Raw genomic sequence first — 24438 nt, forward strand, 5'->3', positions numbered from 1 at the left:
CTATCAACAAGCTTTCTTAAAACTTGCAACGCTTGTGTATGGCTGAATCTGAAACCTCCAGTGTCCTCACTCCACGTTCACCCCTCTCTCTCTCTCTACTTTATGAGATCATTGAACGTCGATACCAAAATCAAGTATCAAGACTATCAAGTGTCAGTCGTGCCAGTTTACTACACATGTGCTCGAGATGAATGTGTGTCAACGTTCTGAGAAATATATAGCTAATTGAAATGTTATTTTTCAGTTAAAACCGTGCTTTGATTCGCTAGACAGTTCTCGGAACTAGAAGTGAGTATACTAGAACTTGAAACGATTTCTCGTTTCGCAAACACAGGGCTTAAGTTTTTTTATCGGTTTTTGTTTGTATTTAAATACTTGTTTATATACGAAAATAATTATAGTATTTATATCAGGTGTCTTTCTTTACAATTGTATTTATAATTATTTTCGATTCAGATATGTTTCCCTATATAGGTAATTTAAAGATTGTGAGAAATAAGAACAAATGTAATTGATATCGAGCGTAACAAAAGAAAAACGAACTGTCAGTGGAACAGAGGTAGGTAGGTAGAGAGATAAGACTGTAAAGAGTGTAAAGTGTAAACAAACTATTCAGCAGAATTCAATTAGTTCAGTTGCAACACTTGCAACATTTGTAGTTGACTGGTAGCTCTGGCTGACTCTGGCTAACCATCATGGATGGAGAAGGAAAATCGCAAGAATCGGATAGTCGGAATGGACAATTAAACCAAAATGAAAGGTATTCTGCTTGATATTGTATAATAAAAACCATGATTATAATGACTAGTTATAGAATATATATGTCTTGTTTACAGACTTACAGATGACACAAGCACACAACATTTCTTACTTCCAAATGCAGATGCTCGTACCCCAAATCATATTTTGCAATACAATATTCATAAAAAGGCATCTAGATATAATAATGCTCTTAAAAATGCTATACCCTATCGATATGATAAAGTGTAAGTACTCTTCTAGAACTTATTTAATTATCAATATACATTTTAATATTGTTATACTTTTCTTTCTTTTATTATGTTGTAGAACTGAAAATTCTATGCCAATTGATAGTGCTGGCTTAGTATCTTATATTACAGTCAATTGGCTGACAAAATACATACTTAAAGCATACAAGCAAGATATTACTGTAAAAGACTTACCATTAATTTCACCTTATGATACTTGCAATTATAACGTGCAAAGGTAAATATTAAACATGCAAGCTATTATATGTGAAATTTAGGATTGGTATTTTACTACATACTTTTAGGCTTGAATTATTATGGAAGGAAGAACAAGAAAGAAATGGCTTTGAAAAGGCATCATTTACCAAAGCTGCTTGGAAATTTGTACAGACTAGAGTTTTTCTCACATTTACTTTTTTGACATGCTCAGTTACACTGGGCTTTATAAGCCCGGTAAGATATACATTTTATGATATATTAATTATTTTAAACAGATATTTGATTAAACTTTTCATTATAAATCAAACTTATTTTGTTTAGACAATATTAATGCGAAAAATATTGGAACATCTTGAATCGTCAGATACCACAATATGGGATGGAATGCAATTAGCAATACTGTTGACATTGTGTGATTCATTAAAAATGTTTTTTTTCAATTTGGCTTGGTTAACAAATTTACGAACAGCACTTAGATTGAAATCTGCGTGCATGACTTTAATTTATAAAAAACTGCTAGGACTCAATAATCCAGGCAATCACAATATAGGCGAAGTACAAATTTTATATAATACATGTTATTTTACTGTAACGAATATCAACGTTACTCTTTTTTTTTGTAGGTAATTAATTTATTCTCTGTGGACAGCCAAAGATTATATGATGCAGTAATTTTTACACCAATGATAATTAGCGGTCCAATAGTAGCTGTTTGCAGTGTAGTTTATATTTTATGGTTATTTAATCCAATAGCTTTATTAGGGATGACTATATTTCTATTATTTTATGTCTTCCAGGTAAGAAAAGAATATACTCTGTGTGTGTAAATATTTACATATATCAGACAAATTCAAAAATATATTTATTCCTATAGTATTACATATCACGGGGAATTGGACATTTTCGTCAAACTGCTGTTACAATAGCAGATATTAGAGTTAAACTTACAAATGAAGTTGCAGATTGTATAAGATTGATCAAAATATACTCTTGGGAAAAATTTTTTCAGCAATCTATTTTAAGTAAGTATTTTAAAAAATTACTCTGGATGTACAGGACATAAAAATATTTATCTACAATTTATTTGTTAGGTATACGTGCTAAAGAAGAAAAGTTATTACATAAGACAGCATTCCTTCAAAGTATTAGTATGTCTTTAGCTCCAACTGTTCCGGTTATTTCATCAATTGTTACATTTTTAGCACACTTATCTCAAGGTGGCAGTTTAACTGCTGCACAGGTATACAGTTTTTAACTATTTGTTTACTAAATTTAACTTATAGTTACCTATTTCAGGCCTTTCCTCTTGTAACAGTTTTTACAAATCTACTAAAAATGGCTCTAAATACTCTTAAAGGAACCACGCGACAGATTATAGATGCTGCAATCGCTTTTAAAAGATTAAAGGTTTATAAAAATAGTTAAATTTATATTATCATGAATTTGCTTTCCAAATTATTTATTTTATAGCACGAAAGCCTGCACAATGTAAATGGTATATTTATCATAAGGAGTGGGTTTAATAGCTATAATTTTACTTCTATTTATTTATTAAATGCACTAACAAATTTAGAAAGCTGTATAAATATTAATTTAGTGGAAATGCAAAAATACTAATATTTAGAGAGAGGAATAGTTTTTATGTTTGAACAACTTTGTTTACTTATCTACTGTATATAATATAAATAATGTTATTAGTGAGATATTGGTGGGTGCTAAAAACATTGAGTAGTCCGATTTATCAAAGCCATTTTTTTAACTATTATTTGTGTTGTATATAACATAGCACATGATTGTTCGCAATCGTGTCGATTAATATTTTTTATCACGTAATAGAGAATGTTTTTAGTTAATTTTATAGCCACTACTTCTTTACAGGTATTTCCAATTGTATCCCTGTTTCAAGCTCAAATTCGTAATTCCTTTATGTACGTGCAAGTGGCCTTACTTAGTCTCGCAAATGCGAGAATTGTATTTACAAGGATGAAGGTTTAAACTTTCTCTTTTTTTAATCTGTATATCTTTTTTTTTGTTTCAATGATACTATGATTATTTCTATTACTTTTAAGACTTACATCTGCAGTCTCTCTATAACTTTTTAATTATTAGAATTAACTGTAGTAGTTTTGCTTTTCCAGAATTTTATGCTATTAATTAACTTTTGCGTAAGCTTTACTTTAAATAATCTCTGTGTCTATAAGTATAATTGTCGGCTTCAAAGCTTTAATGTTTTATGTGTGCTTCAATACTGTTAATTGGCATATGTGTTAAATGTTATTCTTTTTGAATGCTTTAAACCTTTCTGGGGTAACAAAAATTATCAGTGGCATGGAATTATTTACTTCATTAACATAATAAACTACATACTAAGTCATCGAATAAGCTCAAACTTGAATCTAATTGATATTTATTTTAACTATTTTTGTACAGAAACTGCTAAGCTTAGAGGAGATAAAAAATCCTTTAACAAAGCCAGTTGTGAAATCTCAAATAATAGCAATTATTAATGGATGTTTCTCCTATAATGTAAGAGACGAAACAGATGCAGATTTAGATATAACCATGTAAGTATAAGTAAGGTCGTAGGTTCATAATATTTTTAATTATTAAAATTAAATTAACTTTTATTGTACGAAAATGTTTTTCAGACCATTGAAATATGATCATTCAAATCAGGATAAATCACTAAATGACAGTAGCAGCAAAAATATTGCATTCACTCTTCACGATATAACATTTGAAGGATTTAAAGGGAAATTGACTGGTATATGTGGACACGTGGGTAGTGGCAAATCTAGTTTATTATTAGCTGCGTTGGGTCAAATGCGGATGTTGAAAGGACGTTTAATGCGTGATGGCACTTGTGCCTATGTAAGCCAACAAGCCTGGATTGTAAATGCAACTTTTAAGGAAAACATTCTTTTTGGAGAACAATTTGATGCAACGCGATACTATCAAGCCTTAACAGTTTGTTGTTTGAAGGAGGACATAAATATGTTACCAGCTGGAGATGAAACTGAGATCGGAGAAAGAGGCATAAATCTTTCCGGAGGGCAGAAACAAAGGGTAGCTCTTGCAAGAGCACTGTATGCTAATAGGTAAATAAGCTCTACATTAAACAAATCTCTCTTCTTTCCGTTTTATATTTTACATTATTACCCTTTTATTGCAGAGAGATTTATTTTCTTGATGACTCTTTGAGCTCAGTTGATGTTCATGTAGCTGCTTACATATTTGAACATTTAATTATTGGTGTACTTAAAAATAAGACAGTACTGCTGGTCACTCATCAAATCCAGGTAAGTCATCAAATATTTAAATAATTTGATTAAATGCTATAAGACGACGTAATTTCTGTTTCTTTTAGTTTTTGAAACGTTGCGATTATATTTATATGATGCAGAGTGGTACCATAATCGAACATGGTACACATGATGATCTAATGGAACTTAATAAAGAATATGTACAATTTGTGAGTGCCGATATACCGCAAGCTAACAAATTATCACAATTAGAGTAAGGCTCTATAATTCAATTTTTCTCTTCAATGACTACCTAATTGTTACACTATTTGGTAAATTTTAATTTAATTTATTTCATAGAAAAGTGCCCAGGGTAATAGATGAATTAAATGCGAGGAAAGAAATATCTATGACAGAAAACAATACTTGGCTCAATGATAAATCAAAAGTGTTCCAAAATAAGGGTACTATTGAGATAAATTTGAAGAATAATAATTTTGTTCAGTATGTCTGTATATAAATATAAATATAAGTTTGATTTAGGCGGAAAACTAATTGCTGAGGAACATTTTGAAAGAGGTGTTGTTAAGCCAAATACATATCTTTCGTATATTCAATCTGCTGGAGGATATTTTGTCGCAGTTTTAGTATTTTTGGCATTCTTTTTAAATATTGGAACTTCTGCATTTAGTACATGGTGGCTTGCTATATGGTTAAAAGCTGGTGGAGGAGTAAGTATACGTTTATAAAGTATTTTATATAGTGATGTTAGTACTGTAATTAATATCTAAACTTTTCACTTGTAGAACGTAACAAATTCTGAAATGAATGGCATAATCTCCAATAATATTAGTGATAACCCTAATTTTAACTTTTACAAGAATATTTATAGTGCTTGCATAGGCGCAATTGTACTGACCAGTTTAGTTCGAGGGTTAGCAATTATGATACCAACGATAAGAGCTTCCAGTAACTTGCACAAGAAGATTTTTGGTAAATTGATAGACGCTCCTTTAGAATTTTTTGAGACCACTCCGATTGGCAGGATACAAAATATTTTCAGTCGAGATTTAAATGAAGGTAATTAAATATATAATAATAATATATACAGTGTTAACATTTAACGGCCTATATTTAAAATTATGCTTCCCATAATTTACAGTGGATTGCTATTTACCGATCAGCATAGAGCACGTCATACAGTATATTTTCCTTTGTAGTTTCGCTATCATTTTCATTTGCTCCGTGCTACCTTGGTTTTGTATTTTCTTAATCATCCTTGCCGGTTTATTCTATTTTATTAGTAGATTATACAGGTGAGAGCCTTATTTTCAATAACCAAATGGAATAGGAATAATATGGGTTACTGAGGATTGACCCTTTATTTTTATAGAAAAGCTGTGAGAGACTTTAAGCGCATAGACAGTATGTCTCGATCTCCAATTCTTAGTTTTGTCACTACAACACTGCAAGGATTAAATACGATTCATGCCTTTAACAAAGAAAAAGAGTTTATTAAAAAGTAAGAATTCGGTAGATGAGATTTAAGATATTTGTAAAACCCATTTGTAACGTAATTTTTCTGTTTCGTGAACAGGTTTGAAGAATTAAATGACACAAGCAGTTTATGCCATAATATAACAGATACTGCCGCAAGATGGTTATCCTTAAGATTGGATAGCTTAGCCGCTGCCACAACTTGTATTTGCGCTTTTCTTGTAGTTTTTTTAAAAGGCGATATTTCACCTGCACTTGCAGGTCTGGCTTTGACTTATTGCGCTCAAATATCCGGTGTCTTCCAATTCACTGTTAGAGTGATGAGTGAAGCGGAAACTCGCTTCATTAACGTAGAACGAATTATATATTATATAAATGTATACCTATTAATCTGCAATTTCACATGTATCATTCTCTTTTTGTATCGTACACATGTTAAATATTTATTTAAATTTTAGACTTTAAAAAAAGAGGGCTCATCCACAAGTAATCCAATTATTAAGACAGACGAGAAGTGGCCAGCGAAAGGAGAAATAAAATTCTCCTCTGTTAGTATGCGGCACAGAAAAGAGCTACCACTTGTTCTCCACGACATTTCTTTTACAGTAAAGAGCGGAGAAAAGATAGGTAAAATATACTATTTGCGTCTTCAATAATAAAAAAAAGAGAGTAAAAAATAAGTCTGATTTTTTTTAGGAATTGTTGGTAGAACAGGTGCAGGCAAAAGCTCCTTGCTCGCTGTGCTATTTCGATTAGTTGAAATTTCTGACGGATCGATAAAAATTGACGACATTGATATATCAACGATAGATCTAGAAACTTTGAGAAGCAAACTCTCGATTATTCCACAGGATCCGGTTATTTTTAGCGGAACGATAAGGTTTATTCCATTGATAAACCAAGAAATCACTATTTTCATTATAAGCATGATATTAATTTTAGGTCAAATCTGGATCCTTTTAATATGTGCACTGACGAACAAATATGGAGCGCGATTGAAAAAACTCAGCTAAAGGAAAGAATTTCATTAATGCCTGGAAAGCTTAATGAAAGTGTTGACTCCAGTGATAGTACTTTGAGTATTGGGGAAAGGCAACTCTTTTGTTTGACAAGAGCGTTGTTACGGAATAATAAGGTGATTCATATATCGATATTGAGCCCACTTTAAGCTCCGCAGTAGATTAAACTATCTCACATTGATAAAAAAATAAAGGAATAAGATCATATTTAATTTTTTACTTTTCAGATAATAGTTTTAGACGAAGCGACCGCTGCTGTAGATCCGGAAACGGAAATTCTCGTGCAAAATACAATAAAAAAAGAATTTATAGACTGTACCGTTTTAACGATAGCACATCGCTTGCAAACTGTCAGTGACTCCGATCGAATTCTCGTTATGAGCAAAGGTCGCGTTGTTGAATTCGACAAACCGTCTGTCTTACTCTCAAATCCCGATTCAGCGTTTTCAAAAATGACGAATCCATCAGATAATGTTCATGTTAAATAAAATTACAATTTTTATTCATTTATTATTAACTTAGCAGTTTAAGAATCATTAAGTTTTTGAATACGTTTTGTACGAATAACCGTTATAAATAAAAAAATAAATATATGTAATAAAGTAGTTTTATTAATTAATAATAGAGAGAAGTAGCTGTGTGTGTGTGTGCTAGTTCCTATGCGTATCTCGTTATAGGCGACTAAAATGGTTTCTACCATCATTTTTATAGTACAAGAAATAAATACTGTACATTCGTTGATCGAGTTCAATAGGCAATAATGAATTATTGTTTTTTTTTTCTAATGTGGGGTGGATAATCTAGAGACGAGTTCACGTTAGGTATTCAAAAGGGCCTTGAAATATTGATTATGCATTGTATTAGTGTGAAAGAGAGGAATGGTAGGGAGAGAGAAACAAGCATCACTGCTGATGCTGCTGGTGCTGCTCATGCTCCGGTTTTCTCTGCTCATGCTCCGGTTTTCTCTGCTCATGCTCCGATCTTTAGCAAATTCAGCCTCTCAGCTTTGTCGAAAAGCTGACCTGTCGGTCTGACGATAAAATGTTAAACGTCAAGCCGGCAGGTTGTTGTCACTGCTAAGATGTTTATTAGTTGTTAAGCTTTATCGTTGCTTTATGTGAAATGTAGTCTATAACATTGGAAATTGCCGTTAAGGCATTACACGATATCATTGATATCCGACAAAAAAAGGTGAGCCACTTCTCGCACTGGGATACACTTGTATATTTTAATCTTCGATTCTCTCATCACACCCAATCAGTCTTCACTGCAATACTTTCTTTCCACTCTTCTTTTTCTTCTATTCTTATTTCCACAGTTCTCGATAATCTCATATTCCAATTTTTTAATATTTTATTTTAACACCGATCGAAAACCTCAACTTACATAATTGATTAATAACTGACAATTTATAATTAATCAACCAAGATATTGTATATACACATATTCACTTTATTTTTGGATCAGAGCAAATTTCGTCGCAATATTCAAGGGACGAAATAATGAAGCTTGATTTTTGTTTGTAGGGGATGAAGAGCTGACTTTTGGAGATATTCCAGAAGTTTTGATAATTTAGGTGGTCTAGGTCCCACGATCGCGAATACAGCATCTGTTTATGATGTTGGGCCGAAAACAGAGTCTCAAAGGGGAGCCCGTCTTGGCTGATTATGGCCCGGAAGAGTCCCTCAATGAGAGCGCTGATATCGAATGGGTCAACAAAGTATGCGTAGCATATATATTAAACTTTCTCACACTTTTTCACTAATAGCATTGTATAGTAGTAAAATTGATCTATGCTGAAAACGTAGAACTCTTGTTTTTATCACGAGACAATGCTCTCCAACTCCACACATGTATAATTAGAATTAAATAATTTCAGCTTTGGGTACGAAGGCTAATGAGACTTTGCGCTTTGTTATCTTTGACCTCGGTTTGTTTAAACACTCCAAAAACTTTTGAAAAACTACCACCGGTTCAATACGTCACTTTTATCTGTGACTTGGTAGTGACGTTTCTCTTCACAGCTGAAATGATTGCCAAGATGCACATACGTGGAATAATGCAGGTATTTTGTAAAAGTAAATTTTATTACGAGTTTTCAGAGCAACGTAACAATTATTTATAATAATCTGTTTATCTCCAGACGGACAAGTCTTATTTGAAGGATCACTGGTGCCAGTTTGACGCAAGTATGGTCTTCTTCCTTTGGACCTCCGTAATACTGCAGATGTTCGAAATGCTAGGCTTTGTTAACAAATTTAGTTCTGCTTCTATAATGCGAGCACCGAGACCTTTAATCATGATACGTTTCCTTCGTGTCTTCCTCAAGTTCTCTATGCCCAAGGCCAGAATCAATCAAATTTTCAAGTGAGCTTTAAACGTTTAACTTTTAATAAAAAATTCTTATTCCTTCTTATAAAACTGAAGGAAAAATAAAATGAGAAATTAATTTTTAGACGTTCGAGCCAGCAAATCTACAACGTCACATTATTTTTCTTATTCTTCATGTCGCTTTACGGTTTGCTCGGAGTGCAATTCTTCGGTGAACTGAAGAATCATTGCGTTTTGAACACGACGAATCCGAATCACATAACTATCAACAGTTTGGCCATACCTGATACATTCTGCTCGACTGATCCTGAATCGGGATACCAGTGTCCCGAGGGGATGATTTGCATGAAACTGGAACTCTCCAAGTACATTATGGGATTCAATGGTTTCGACGAATTTGGTGAGAAAATATTCAATCGACCCTCTATTATTCCTTTCTCTTGTTCTAAACAATTTGTATGGAACCACACTGATTGATTGTTCAGCTACGAGCATATTCACGGTGTACCAAGCTGCGTCTCAAGAAGGCTGGGTCTTCATCATGTATCGAGCGATAGACAGCTTACCAGCCTGGCGTGCAGTTTTTTACTTCAGTACGATGATCTTCTTTCTCGCATGGTTGGTGAAGAACGTCTTCATCGCCGTCATCACGGAGACCTTCAACGAGATCAGAGTGCAATTTCAACAAATGTGGGGAGTTCGAGGCCAAATCACCAATAGTTCAGCCTCCCAGGTATAATATACAGAAAAACAAAAATATTCTTCAATTATTTACTGTATTAATTCCCCATCAGATTTTGGCTGGAGACGATAATTCGTGGAAACTGATAACTTTGGACGAGAACAAACATGGCGGCTTGGCATCACCCCTCTGCCAAGCAATTTTAAGATCGCCACACTTTCGAATGGTCGTAATGTGCGCAATTCTAGCAAATGGAATCACAACGGCGACCATGAGCTTCAAACACGACGAAAAGCCGAGGCACACTTATTACAATAGTTATTATTACACAGAAATCGCATTCACGATATTCCTCGACTTGGAGACGTTCTTCAAGATCTGGTGTCTCGGATTTCGCAGCTACTACAAGCACTCCATTCATAAATTCGAATTGCTCCTTGCCATCGGTACAACCCTCCACATTCTTCCGTTTTTTTATTTATCTGGTTTCACGTATTTCCAAGTAAGTATCGTTTGCCTGTAAGCTTTGCTTCAGATATAACGCTGACGTATTGCATTTCTGCAAAAGGTACTCAGGGTAGTTAGACTGATCAAGGCGTCGCCAATGCTGGAGGATTTTGTTTACAAAATTTTTGGTCCAGGAAAAAAATTAGGTAGCCTGATCATTTTCACAATGTGCCTCCTGGTAATTTCTTCCAGCATCTCGATGCAACTCTTCTGTTTCCTTTGCGAGTTCACAAAATTCGAAACGTTTCCCGAGGTAAATACCACACAAAACAAATTAAAGGCCAGCGTTAATGGGTTTGACTTTCAGGCTTTCATGTCCATGTTTCAAATCCTCACGCAGGAAGCGTGGGTGGAAGTTATGGATGAGACTATGCTGAGGACACACGAGACAATGGCACCATTCGTTGCAGTTTATTTCATTCTCTATCATCTATTCGTAACTTTGGTAGATAAAACAATTATATTTGAGATATTAAAAAACTGGAATGGAAATTAGTAAAGCAATAAAAATAAACGTGCTAATATTATCGCAGATCGTGCTGAGTCTTTTCGTCGCTGTAATTTTGGACAATCTTGAGCTGGATGAGGATATTAAAAAACTGAAACAATTGAAATTCAGAGAGCAAAGCGCCGAAATTAAAGAAACTTTGCCTTTTCGATTAAGGATTTTTGAAAAGTTCCCGGACAGTCCTCAAATGACTTGTCTGCACAAAGTACCTTCGGACTTTAATTTACCCAAGGTATCAAGATTCGATGTAACATTAAAGCTTGTCAATGAACATTGAGAAGTAATGCCTTCTTCACTTCTAACAGGTTCGAGAAAGCTTTATGCGACAATTTGTTCTGGAAGTGGAGGACGAGGAAAACGAAGGGACAAAAAAGATTAATGAGACTTTCGACTCGAAAATGATATACAGAAAACATCGTCCAGTTAAGATTTTAAATAATCCTCCGAAAGTGAGAAATGTTGCTACGAGTTTGAAAAAGGCTGCTGTAACGTATATAATTAAGTACGCGACCCACCCGTAACGCCAAACGTATTCTTAATTTTAATCCTTTAGGAAATTTTTCATTGGACGATCCGTTTTATTTTTATAGCGATTCGAACAACCAGAGACTCTTGTTAGGAGACTCTGCTATGATTCCGGTTCCAGGAAAGGGCCTATTGAAGCCGCAAGGCACAGTGAGCAGCGCGAAGCAGCTCCGAATCGATCAGAAAAAGTGCGTGCCAATGAAAACAGTAACAATTATAATAGTGAAAGCTTTTTTTATTTTCATTCATGTACAATGAATGCAGGTCAATTCGAAGAAGCGTTCGCAGTGGCTCGATAAAGTTGAAGCAAACGTACGAGCACTTGATGGAGAATGGAGACATAGGAGGCATTAATCGAGTGAGCTCCTCGCGAAGCAGGCCACACGATCTGGATATCAAATTGTTACAAGCCAAGAGACAACAGGCTGAGATGCGAAGGTATTGGAAACTAACAGAATGGTGATCAATCTCTTATGCTTTTTTTGTAACTCTGTATACTTTCTAGAAATCAACGCGAGGATGACTTACGGGAGAACCACCCCTTCTTCGACACACCGTTATTCGCAGTGCCTCGTGAGAGCAAGTTCAGAAAGATTTGTCAATTACTCGTATACGCGAGGTACGACGCGAGGTTAAAGGACCCACTGACTGGAAAAGAAAGAAAGGTTCAATATAAGAGTCTACACAATTTTTTGGGTCTCGTCACTTACCTCGATTGGGTGATGATTTGTGCCACAACGATGTCTTGTATTTCAATGATGTTCGAGACACCGAAATATCGTGTCATGGAAGTTCCAGCATTGCAAATAGCCGAATATGGTTTTGTTATTTTCATGAGCCTAGAATTAGCATTGAAGATATTGGCTGATGGCTTGTTCTTCACACCCAAGGCCTACATCAAGGACCTCGCTTCCGTTTTGGACGTCTTTATATATATCGTAAGCTTGAATATTAACTATAAATGACGAATTGATTTAAGGCAAGTTGTTCCTGAGCACTGTCTTATCAATATCTTTAGATATTATTAAATTTGGTACATAAACTCTATTAATAAGAGTGTTAATAAAGCTAATTTTCGTAGGATTTTAATAGTTGTAATTTTGTCTTCAGGAATAACGATTTTCCTTAAAATTGTAGGATCAGTTTATAATAATATTTATATCAACATATTTCTTTCTGTGAAATAATATTCAATGTTAAACGATAGGTCAGTTTGGTTTTTCTCTGCTGGATGCCGAAAAGCGTTCCACCGAATTCCAGCGCTCAACTTTTGATGATATTACGCTGTGTCAGACCCTTACGAATTTTCACCCTTGTTCCACATATGAGAAAAGTCGTTTACGAATTGTGCAGAGGATTCAAAGAAATTTTACTGGTAACTGCATAATTATCAATCTTTTCTTTTCACGATTTCTCTATTAAAATTTCTATTTTGATATTATTACACTACCTTCCAGGTATCTACTTTGCTGATTTTGCTGATGTTTGTTTTTGCAAGTTACGGAGTGCAATTGTATGGTGGTAGACTGGCTCGTTGTAACGATCCTACAATTTTAAAACGCGAAGATTGTGTCGGAGTCTTCATGAGAAGAGTCTTCGTGACGAAAATGAAGCTTCGTCCAGGGTCGAACGAAAGTTATCCATCCATACTGGTACCACGAGTTTGGTATGTATTTAGAAGAAAAAATACTTGTTATATAAAAACCTGTTAAGTATTTTTACCATTAATTATGACGAATATCTTTTTCTAGGGCAAATCCAAGACGATTCAATTTTGATAATATCGGAGATGCAATGATGGCACTTTTTGAAGTGTTGTCCTTCAAAGGTTGGCTCGACGTTCGTGACGTTCTCATCAAGGCCTTGGGACCTGTAAGTGTTCTTATAAGCTCCAATAAATCAAATGCCTCATTTGTTCATTTTTATTTCAGGTTCATGCTATTTATATCCACATTTATATATTTCTTGGTTGCATGATTGGTCTAACTTTGTTCGTGGGTGTTGTTATTGCCAATTATTCCGAGAATAAAGGCACTGCTTTGCTCACGGTTGATCAACGTCGTTGGTAAGTTTCAATTAATAATCGATATATCTAAAATCGTTAATCTGACCAAATATTTGCCCTACAGGTGCGATTTAAAAAAGCGATTAAAAATTGCCCAGCCTCTTCATTTACCACCAAGACCAGATGGGAAGAAATTTCGAGCATTCATCTATGATATCACTCAACATATTTATTTCAAAAGATTTATAGCAGGGATGGTTTTAATCAATAGCGGCCTTTTATGCGTTTCTGTGAGCATTCTTTCAATGATTCAAGCGATCATTTATTGAACAAACCAAGTCATTAGTTTATATTTTTTTAGTGGAGGATTGGCAAAGAACACACCAAAACTCTAGCCATGGTGTCTAAAATACTAACGTTAATTTTTCTGGGTGAAGTAGTCATGAAGAATATAGCTTTTACTCCAAGAGGGTACTGGCAATCCAGGAGAAATAGATATGATTTGCTAGTCACAGTTGTTGGAGTAATATGGATTATTATTCACAGTACCATGCAGGTCAGCAAATTATGAGTAAAAATAAAGAGGCACAGATTTTGTTGTAATGAAGATTTCTTAATATTTTAGAACGACTTATCATACGTTATTGGGTTTATGGTTGTTATTTTGCGATTTTTCACCATCACCGGGAAGCATACCACATTGAAAATGTTAATGCTAACGGTGGGAGTCTCGGTATGCAAGAGTTTCTTTATCATATTCGGAATGTTTCTTCTGGTATTTTTTTACGCCTTGGCTGGAACAATCATGTTTGGTACAGTAAAATACGGCGAAGGTATTGGAAGGTAATTAATTTCACTATCGTAAAGTTCATAGTTCAGGCACGTGCAATATTATTAAAGTTCATGATGAATATTTTGATATATTTCATATAATCAATTCATAGACGTGCCAATTTTGAGTCTCCCGTCACTGGGGTGGCGATGCTTTTTCGTATAGTCACCGGAGAGGACTGGAATAAAATAATGCACGACTGCATGGTGCAACCACCAAATTGCACTCCAGCAGATAATTACTGGGAAACCGATTGTGGAAATTTTCACGCTTCCCTCATTTACTTTTGTACATTTTACGTTATCATAACTTACATCGTACTCAATCTTTTAGTGGGTTAGTATCGTGAAAATCAAATTACTCAGAGCTACCTTTCCTCTACTCATTCTTGGACTATTATCAAAATCATTTTCGCATTTCAGCTATTATAATGGAGAACTTTTCATTGTTTTACTCAAACGAGGAAGACGCCTTATTGTCGTACGCCGATATCAGAAATTTTCAGAATACCTGGAATGTGGTTGATAATCATCAGAAGGGGGTGATACCAGTTAAAAGGGTAATTATAGCAATTAAATTCGTGCGCCGACAGGGATGTTTGTTTTATAGAGACACGAGTCGATGACTGAATAATGACACAGTAGTACCTTTTAGGTAAAATATATATTACGCCTGCTGAAGGGACGACTTGAAACCGATCCTCAGAAGGATAGACTCCTCTTTAAATACATGTGCTACGAATTGGAGCGATTGCACAATGGAGAAGATGTGACTTTTCATGATGTCATTAAGTAAGTTGCAAGTTTTATCAAAATCAAATTAAAAGATGAATTATTTTATAAAACGAAACATTGTTTTAGCATGCTTTCCTATCGATCAGTGGACATAAGGAAGGCTCTGCAATTGGAAGAATTGCTCGCTCGAGAAGAATTTGAATATATCATTGAGGAAGAAGTGGCAAAGCAAACCATTAGAACTTGGCTAGAGGCTTGCCTAAAGAGGAAACGAGCAGCAGGGGTAAAACATATAAAATAGTCTAGCTCTTAATTTGATTTTGTATACTGGATCAATTACTTTTGATTTCGTAGCAATTGTTGCATAGATCGAGGTAAGAATCTAAAAAAATTGAACAAATTTCAGATACAAGCCAATCAGAACAGTTTGATTGCTGGATTACGTGCGACAAATGACGCTGCGGCTCTTCAGCAAGACCAGGAGGAGAAGAGCAAAGAGGCCAATGCTGATAGAGACGAGGAGCCTGAGCAAAAAGTGGTAAAAAAACCAGTGGCTCTTCCCAGATCGGATAGTACCGGTAGTGCCTCAGGAAGGAAATTTTTAGCGCCAACTCTGTCAGATCCGGCATCCGTCAGAACGGAAAAAGAGAAAATCGCAGCTTCCAAAAAGCGAAACAACAGACCTCCACGTAAGTTTTACTCTTTATCAATAAATAAACATCAGTTGGATAACTTTATTATAGTATTAAACAAACCTTTGAAACATTTTATCGTGTATAATAAAGCTTAAAAAAATGACCAAATATACTATATCATGTTGTATAATTGTAGAAAGTAGAAAAGGTATCCAAGAAATGTTAAATATTGAAAAATAAAATATTACATATACGTATAGTAAAACAAATTTGATGGATTGTTTCAGCAGCTGTTAAAAACAATTTGCCGCACCTAATGGGGCTAATAGAACAGGTTAAACCGACGAGGGAAACGTTTAATGCCAAAACCACACCACCTAAAGTGCCCAGTATCATGCTGGAGGTTCGAGAATGGTGGAAAGACCAATTAGACCGCAGTAGCGAATCTAGCGAAGAGGACCTCTAAGTTCCTTTAATCATATAAGATTAGGTCATCATAAACTTAAAAAATCGTGAAAAATAATAAAACCTTTTTCAACAGTTTGGACAAATAGAAGAAAAAGAATATGCTGTATATGTAAGAATCATTTTTCAAGAGTTCAGTTCACACATTTCTTCCATCACGCGTTAATTACTTTCATTGATTTGTATCGCATCATGTCAAAACGCACAAATAATTCAATTTATCGCAGAGCCATTTAATTATAAATGTTAAAACAATTACAATTTAAGAATTGAATGAAATAGAGGTCAATAATATTTTCTTTGTTTGCTTCATTGTGTTGCATTAGAGCAACTACGAATTGTTTTGTACTTTTCAATTTAGCACGTAAATTGTGGATGAAAAATAACAAGATAATTATTAATTGCATAGTATACATATTGTATGATGGAATATGTGAATGAATAATTTATTTTAAGAGCACGAGGGAATGCCAATTAGTTAGTAAAATACTGGAATCATACGTAGCTGATAGAATTAAATTCTAAACTAAGAAATGCAATTAATCAATGGAGAAGCATACTTGGCCAAAAACACCACTGTTATTAAATATTTTATTTATATTCATAACCCTTTACTCTGCTGCAAAATTTTTCTCACAAAGAATTTTGTCAATCTAATTTTACACCTATGTGAATCAACTATATTATTTTATCACATGATTATTGCATAAAAATGTAAGTATAGCCTAATTGCGTGATTATGTGATAATGTAATTATAATTACGGGTTGATTTTGGAACTGTAGAGTTTAACATAAACAAGTCTTTTCTGTATAAAAAAGTAAGTCATAGAAGAGTCCTCCTGAATGGATTGAAGCGTGTAAGGTGTGTAAGTTAGAATTATTACATATTTTCCCTCGTGTTAAATTTTCTTTATTATCATTTAAGATGCACTAGTGTTTCTTAAGCGAAGACTCAGGTTTAGAGAAGTGCTTGCCACTCGGTAAGTGTTCCCGAACTCCTCTTAGAAATATTACAAGTAAATTGTTAATCGTGTCATACATATTTTATGCTATATGTTGATGCCGAAGTGTAGATTTGTAGACCTATTTATGAAGAAAGCAGTCACCGGTTTTATAAAAGGCTCGTTTAATTCATGAAATACGCTATAGCTTAAAGTCCACTCAAAGCTATTAATGAAAAAGGATGAACAGAAATTGAAGCATTTTCTCATCTTTTGTAATCCGATCAAACAGAATTCAACGGAAGAATTAAATTGAACGAGACGCTTGTATCGATTTGACGATATTTTTAGAGAAAATCGTATTTTGAGAAATTGTATATTACTAGATTTATCCAATTACATAAATATGTACACATGTGTGTAAATCTCGACCCACCGTCTTTCTGTTCGTAAATCGCCAATAAGCAATCTCTTCATTTTCAAAACATTCTATATAATATCTATATATTCTCAAATGAACGATATGATACAGTAGCATTTGTCGCTCTTTTATCATAACCAGAAACATCATCAAAAAAAAATTATTTAACAATAAAATTAACGTGAATAGTAGATTTTTATATAAAAAAGAAAACGGAATGAAATGTGCGATTGTTAGCCCCATCGAACTATTACTAATAAAAGAGATAGGTGAATAAATTTACATAGCACAGCTATTTATATTCATATACGATATGAGTTGATTTTATAAGTATATATTTACACGAAAGAAACTTAGCAATGTAAACTATTTTATGTTTACATTACTGTAATAAATGTTGATCATTGTTGTTAGTTTATGTGCCAATGTGTTGCATTGTAACCAATAGAGCTTAATAAATGTTGTTGAATTCAAATAAACCGCAATTGTAAAATTTGTTCCTTAACGATTTTAATTGTAAAATACAAAAAAGACCAAATTTATTTGACATTGAAACTTATTGTAATATAAGGAGATATCATAACGATCATTAAATTATAAGTAAATCTAGTTACATAAAAAGAAATTTGAGACAAAACGAAAAATGAAGCATTGAGCGAAGAGTGGAATGTAGACAGTTAAATTAAGAAAACATTATCATCTGCAGTCATTATTCGATTATCATCAGACAACTTATTAAGGGCAGTGGTGATTTCTCCTTCTGTAAACTGCGTTGTGGACTGGCTATTGACATATTCACGTACCCTATTCAAGGGCAGTGATTGTGCTCGTTGTTCTTGGAACAACTTGTGCAGCAGCGACTTAAATGCAGTAAATCTAGAAAAATCCATTAACGATTACATATTTATTTGTTGTCCTAGAGATGATAGAAATTCATCCATTATTTTCATATTCGTTACCTTTCTGTAGTGATTTCAGCAACGGTTTCTTCAGTGGTTTTGGCCTCCTGTGTTTGTCGGGTGACATCTTGGGTTTCACGAGTTGCCCTCGTAGATTCTTGCGATCTCGTTATCCTTCTTTCTGCTTCCTCAATATGAGAATCATCATCACTCTCATATTCGTAAGGATCAATATCGGCTCCGGGCTCTCTGGTCTTCTTGCGTTTCCTTGTTTTACCTTCTGCCTCATCTTCGACGTCTTCGCTAGTTTCACTGTCAACATGGCGCCGCCTTTTCTTTTCCTTTTCCAATACTCGTTTAAAGTAAGCGAACTGAACTAATTCAATTGCTGCATTTGCGTCCTCCACTGTAATATTTTTTGATAATCTCGCTTTAGCATGGGCAGTTGATAATCGAATTAATGTCTCCAAAGTACGAGCAGTTACCGGTTGTGTCTATATTTGAAAAAAGTATTAATTGGCTTATTAATTTTTCGTTTTAATTCTTTTCCTAGCAGAACGCGCGTATTTTAAAATACTCTACCCTAGCGACATCCGCTTCGGCAACGTCATCCGATCGTAACTTTGAATATTCCTCAGCAATAACTTCACTAGCCTCTTTCGTTAATTTGGGTTTCATGCAGCGGGCTATGTGGATATACTTACGCATAAAGCTAACGCTTAAAATTTGATCTCTGGTGAAGAACAAGAAAATCAGTGTGATGTAATTAACAAAATGCAAATTCAGATCAATTGCTTGATATACCTCTTTGCTACCGATTTTCCATGTAAAAGAGCGTCGTGCTTTTGATATACCGTATTTTCCGTTTCATCGGTTATAACGTCATCAGGATTCTTCGTGCTCAATACATCTAATTTGCTTCCTAATGGCATTGCTTCTCCATCTTGCTCAGTTGGATTTCTGTATCGATGCATTCTCACCACATGATCTGCTATCGTCATATCTTGATCCGAATCAACTATGTCTAGCATGACGAATAATAAATCAAAACGGGACAGCAGCGAATCTTGTAGACCAATATTTTCCATCGGTGATTTGTATTGATCATACTAAAAAAAAAAAAAAGAATTTGAATAAATTTATATTGATATTAGTTGTCTAACATGGGCTCTTACCCTTCCATAAACCGGATTAGCTGCAGCCAGTACTGAACAGCGTGCATTTAAGCTAGCATGTATTCCAGCTTTTGCAATGGTTACTTTTCCTTGCTCCATAACTTCGTGTATAGCTGTTCTGTCGATATCTGACATCTTATCGAACTCGTCTATGCAAATTACTCCACGATCTGCTAGGACCATAGCACCAGCTTCTAATCTACGTTCATTGGTCTCTTGATCTACCGTAACAGCCGCTGTTAAACCTACACCTGACGATCCCCTACCTGTAGTTGTAATAGCACGTGGAGCAGTGCAAAGAACATAACGTAAAAGCTGTGATTTAGCAACAGACGGATCCCCAATAAGCAAAATGTTAATATCTCTGCAAGAAAAATGTTAAAAAACTATAATACTTCTTCTGGATATAACTGTAAATTAGATATTTACCCTCTAAGCCTAGTTCCATTTGGCAATATTTTCTCCATTCCACCCAATAAAAGACATAAAATTGCTTTTTTGATGTAATCATGACCATGGATAGATGGGGCCAATGATTTACTCAGCAATTCAAAAATATTTTTACACGGATTATTTTTACAAAGCTTCTTACACATATCCAAATCATCGCGTGAAACATTAAGATTAGCGTCCTTACTGAGCTGCATAATATTATTTGCTATTAAAACAGTTCTGCAAGAAAATGATTAACAATTGTAAGTACTCCAAAACTGGGCAAGAATGTGTAATTAACATGTGAACAAACTAAAAGAATAATTACCTAAAAGTACCACCAGTATATCCATTTTGCTTTGAAGGAAGACAGCGATAACTTCCAACTATTTGCACTCTGTCGCCTGGTTTGCATAAATCTACTAAATCATCATCGCAAATAATATCAACACTACGAGGCAATTGACCAGTTGGTGCTTTTTCAGGCATTTCTTGAATACTAACAGTTTGATGATCTTTGTAAATGGACAGACCAAATTCAGTCTCCAATGGATTACCATCTTCATCAGTTGTTGGATATATCGCAGACTGAGGAAATGCTTCCATCGAGGTCAAATCTGTATAAGCCCTTTCCATAACAGTGTTTGTAACGCTGCAGTAGTGAACGCTTCTAACCACTTTTGGTCTCACCAAAGAACCTTAAATTGTATACAAAATTTCGTATAATGCACACAAAATTTAACATCAAAATCTAAATACTTACATTTTGTAACAATACCCTCAACACACACTAAATTACCCAAATATCTTGAAGTAAGTGTTCTTGGAGTAACATGTTTGCTACCAAAGCTTCCTTCGAAACCAACAAAAAATTCAGTATTAGATTTAGCAAATTCTGTATCCAAGTTGCCAGCGTAACGTTTTAATGCCCTTTGAAATGCTAATTGCTCTTCGAAACAGTTGTTTAATAAACTGCAACACAAAAGTAATTTTAAAAAAATGAAAAAATTTTCGAATTTTGAAATACTTACCTGGCCGCTCGTTTTGGATTCTTTTTCCTTAAATCATTAATATTCACATATAATCTATATTTTTTGTCTTCTACCATATCCTTTACTAGTCCAGCATATATTCCTTTATCCTCCTGCAGAAAAGAAATTGAAAATCAATCAAATACCATATACGATAGGTAATAGAAGTCTTACTTAAAATTAAATAAACCCACAGCATCGTCCAAAAAATCGACATATTCGCGCTCAATTTCTTCTAGCGCATGATCTGTATCAATTCTATCCATGTTGTTTCTGTCAATATCTTAAATAATGACGCAATAAACAAATATTTCACAATTATAAACACGAGTATGAATGAATTATTTCTTCATTTCAGGAGGGATCGTTTGATCAGCGTCGAAAGTATGTTCGGCTCCATTAACTGACCGAATTTGGCGGGAAGAAGGAAGTACTATAAAATTGTCGGTAAATTATCAACGCACGTAATCCATTTTTCTGCCGGTAAGTATGCTATCTTCTCTTTGCTATTATATAGATTTTATTAAAATAACGCATAACTAAATTTTATATCTTACACTGCTCTTAACACAACTGTATAATCGTATATATATATATAATTAATTATTGTAAATACCTATTGGATCGTATTCCAATGATACTATACGTATACAAAAAATAAAATATAGAAAATATGAAGTTAAAAAGAATATATCGTTTATGTCTCTTTGCATCAGTATAAATATGCAAATGACAGGATAACTTTGACGATGAGATTGTTCGGCTCGCTATACGTATTGAATTAATCGAATAGGGGAAATTATTATATTAGTTAGGGCTAGAGTGAAAACTGGTAGATGGGGTAACAATGTATTATGTACGTTATCCTATCAACCCCTCGCGGAAACCGCAAACTCCTATCCCCTTTTAGCAATTCGTTAACTGCTACAAAATTGACTTTAGTCAACTACCAACCATTCAGTCAATCCGGTAATTTTCTATCCAGGGGAAGCATTTAACAATATTGTAGATTAAACATTACAATGAATTCTACTTTGTATAAAATATATATACGATACAGTACGACTGATAAGTACCCTATTTTTTATTAAACTTTTATTGGAAAATATTTATACACATACATATATAGCTCACTGGTTGTATTAATCTCATAAGAGATTTCGGTATTTTCAGATATTACTAAATTAAAAATGATTAACTTAACGCAGACAATGAGTTTACACATTACACAAACAATTAATATCGTGCAGTTTATTGTAAAAACAGTGGTACCAGTGTTATATAATATGATAGCGTGTAATTTGGGTCTAATTTTAACAAACGCTCAATATATTTATCAATTACATTTGCACATCTTTAACAAAAAGTAGCACAATCACCAAAGTAAGCAGAGATTAGGAGAATTACTTTAGGACGAATTTTATTCAATAATAGAAAACATAAGATTGTTACAGAGGTTTAACTCAAATTTACATATCTCCAATTGAGCAGTACAGAAAATATATAGGCGATATATTCGCTCTGAGAAATTCGTAAGAACAAAATGATATTTAAAGGAAACTTCTATAAAAAATGATGAATAAGTTTGCAAAATTAGCAATCGATTATAATTTTTTAATGGTGTTAAATCCTCAGCAAATTAACAAAAATAGTAAAGAGTGTATGAGTAGAACATTTATTCTTTAGTGGCTAGTATAATGCACCATGGTAAAAGTTTATAGAGGAATGTAAAGGAAAAAGTGGAAATGTGTGGATATATTTGCTCTGTTGGAGTACATAGAAAATTGGTATAGAATATATTTCAATGGAATAAGAAATATCCAGTGGGTGAAGCAATATGAGGGAGGGGACAGGACTAGTTCCAATTTTCGATCGTATAAGTTGATCGCTCCGATATTAAATTCTGAAGATGTCACCTCTCACGATGAGTAGTGATACCTGACTCAGCGCCAATCATTAATAACTTTAAGCGGAGAGATAGCGCTTAAATACCCTCAGCTTTAACAAAAATACGCCTCATTAGCTTATCTGCAGAACTCGTTCCTAATAATGCAAACTTTATCATCAACTATTCTAGGATACGCATCATCTCGCTGCAGGACAGTGATGTTTCGTAAAACTGATGAATTTATGGAGCTGTAAATAGTGAAAGAGAGAGAGAGAGAGAGAGAGAGAAAACAAGCAGTTAAAAATTAATAGTAGAAGCGTAAAATTTAACGACCAGTATCTATTACGATGTGAAAATGGAATTAAAAACAAGTGAATTCTATGTAAGTAGTTAAAGCTGGTTAAAGGTAGTATAATGGGGAAAGAGTAGAATTAAAAATAGTTAAGTTCCTTAGATCAACTGTATAAATCTAGGCTCTCTAATGCTTTAAAAAGAAGAATAAAAAAACCTATAAAAGTTAAAAATAATAAAGAGGAAAGAGGTATTAAAAGCAGTCAAATTCCTTCGATCAACAAAATATTTAAATACAGATTCTAATGCATTAAATAAATGAATAGAAAAAATAGAAATATTGTGTGAAAGGGTAACCTATATTAAAAGTTGAAAATAGAATAAAAAATATAAGCAGTAAAAGCTAGTTACGAGTAGAAGGATGAAAAAAGGGGGAAAGGGAGAAACATATGTTCGGAGGTGGATTTACATATGGGCAGTTGGTATTAGGCGCTAACCGCACTGGCCAGCCAAGGATGAATATTCAACAGTAAACAGCGGTAACAACGCTTGTAAAGTGTAATGCGTGCGTTATATAGGGTTAGGGAGAGGAAGGGTAGGGTGAAGGGGTCGAGAAGGGGCCGAAGGGGGTGAGACGCGAACGATGCAAAGTGGTCAGAGTGGTCTCGACTCTCGCTCGGCAGCCTTTAAACGAATTCCCGCGTTTAACACGGATGCTTTGGGGGTGGGAGAGGGTTATTATTTACGATATTACCACTGGTCCTAGCAACCAGTCAAGTGACCAACGTCCACACTACCCTCTAATCTTCTCGCCAGCAGAAAATCATCTCCTGGTTAGATATAGCACGTTGCACCTTCGAAAATTATCATAAACCTCCCCACTGGAGTATTTTCTCGCCACGCAATCGTTAAGCTTAATCGTTAATTAAAACTAAAGCACCGCGAGCGCGCGATTACCCCGATAAACTGTCCGATTAGAAACGCTAGCTCGGCACGATTTGGCTTTGTAAGAACTACGGGTATATAAGAGAGAGAGAGAGAGAGGAAGGAACTTGTGTGAGAATATTCAGTGAAAGACGAAAGGAGAATAAAAAGTTGAGAATATTGAGATTGTACGCGGGAGGATAGATATAAGGTCTTATTTTGACGGGTTATTGAAGCCAACGCCT

General features: G+C 34.3%; 3 protein-coding genes across 17 annotated transcripts; 2 read left to right on the plus strand and 1 right to left on the minus strand.

Moving 5' to 3' along the window:
• The first annotated feature begins 151 nt into the window (after window positions 1–151).
• Window positions 152–7564, plus strand: LOC136785681 (ATP-binding cassette sub-family C member 5-like). 11 transcript variants are annotated; one of them, XM_066746882.1, is made up of 26 exons: window positions 152–288; window positions 475–563; window positions 660–760; window positions 837–986; window positions 1069–1227; window positions 1295–1442; window positions 1530–1763; window positions 1832–2005; window positions 2083–2230; window positions 2300–2448; window positions 2505–2615; window positions 3087–3197; window positions 3639–3772; window positions 3857–4306; window positions 4381–4507; window positions 4576–4724; window positions 4811–4914; window positions 4994–5181; window positions 5257–5530; window positions 5613–5766; window positions 5844–5972; window positions 6048–6324; window positions 6406–6574; window positions 6644–6827; window positions 6890–7082; window positions 7194–7564. In XM_066746882.1, exons 3-26 carry the CDS (start codon window positions 696–698, stop codon window positions 7452–7454), a joined length of 4242 nt encoding a protein of 1413 aa, XP_066602979.1. In that variant the 5' UTR covers window positions 152–288; window positions 475–563; window positions 660–695; the 3' UTR covers window positions 7455–7564. The 11 variants fall into 11 exon arrangements, with proteins under 11 accessions (XP_066602979.1, XP_066602975.1, XP_066602978.1 ...); XM_066746878.1 differs by having other exon boundaries at window positions 475–559; window positions 631–760; XM_066746881.1 differs by having other exon boundaries at window positions 475–559.
• A 412-nt stretch (window positions 7565–7976) lies between these two features.
• Window positions 7977–21573, plus strand: na (sodium leak channel non-selective protein na). Of its 5 annotated transcripts, XR_010824700.1 has the most exons (28): window positions 7977–8157; window positions 8493–8686; window positions 8846–9031; window positions 9110–9333; window positions 9423–9697; window positions 9783–10030; window positions 10092–10481; window positions 10548–10739; window positions 10794–10931; window positions 11020–11226; window positions 11300–11496; window positions 11585–11707; window positions 11784–11957; window positions 12025–12457; window positions 12727–12894; window positions 12977–13185; window positions 13271–13391; window positions 13451–13584; window positions 13649–13814; window positions 13886–14080; window positions 14150–14367; window positions 14469–14692; window positions 14779–14915; window positions 15011–15147; window positions 15217–15373; window positions 15497–15779; window positions 16013–16302; window positions 21449–21573. XR_010824700.1 is itself a non-coding variant. In XM_066746923.1 (27 exons), exons 2-27 carry the CDS (start codon window positions 8582–8584, stop codon window positions 16189–16191), a joined length of 5220 nt encoding a protein of 1739 aa, XP_066603020.1. In that variant the 5' UTR covers window positions 7977–8157; window positions 8493–8581; the 3' UTR covers window positions 16192–16484. The 5 variants fall into 5 exon arrangements, 4 of the variants coding, with proteins under 4 accessions (XP_066603020.1, XP_066603021.1, XP_066603022.1 ...); XM_066746923.1 differs by lacking the exon at window positions 21449–21573 and having other exon boundaries at window positions 16013–16484; XM_066746924.1 differs by lacking the exon at window positions 21449–21573 and having other exon boundaries at window positions 16016–16484.
• Mcm3 (minichromosome maintenance 3) lies at window positions 16627–21489 on the minus strand. The gene is made up of 10 exons (XM_066746927.1): window positions 21285–21489; window positions 21091–21203; window positions 20823–21031; window positions 20388–20757; window positions 20057–20299; window positions 19628–19991; window positions 19257–19561; window positions 19035–19185; window positions 18513–18946; window positions 16627–18429 (listed from the first exon to the last, which is right to left on the minus strand). The coding sequence occupies exons 1-10, from the start codon at window positions 21354–21356 to the stop codon at window positions 18231–18233; spliced, it is 2460 nt and encodes an 819-aa protein (XP_066603024.1). The 5' UTR covers window positions 21357–21489; the 3' UTR covers window positions 16627–18230.
• Window positions 21574–24438: the final 2865 nt, after the last annotated feature.

The sequence above is a fragment of the Prorops nasuta genome, unplaced genomic scaffold (assembly GCF_024137725.1).
Source record: "Prorops nasuta isolate Cenicafe-Biocafe unplaced genomic scaffold, Cenicafe_Pnas_1.2 PNAS00003, whole genome shotgun sequence".
Classification (NCBI taxonomy): domain Eukaryota; kingdom Metazoa; phylum Arthropoda; class Insecta; order Hymenoptera; family Bethylidae; genus Prorops; species Prorops nasuta.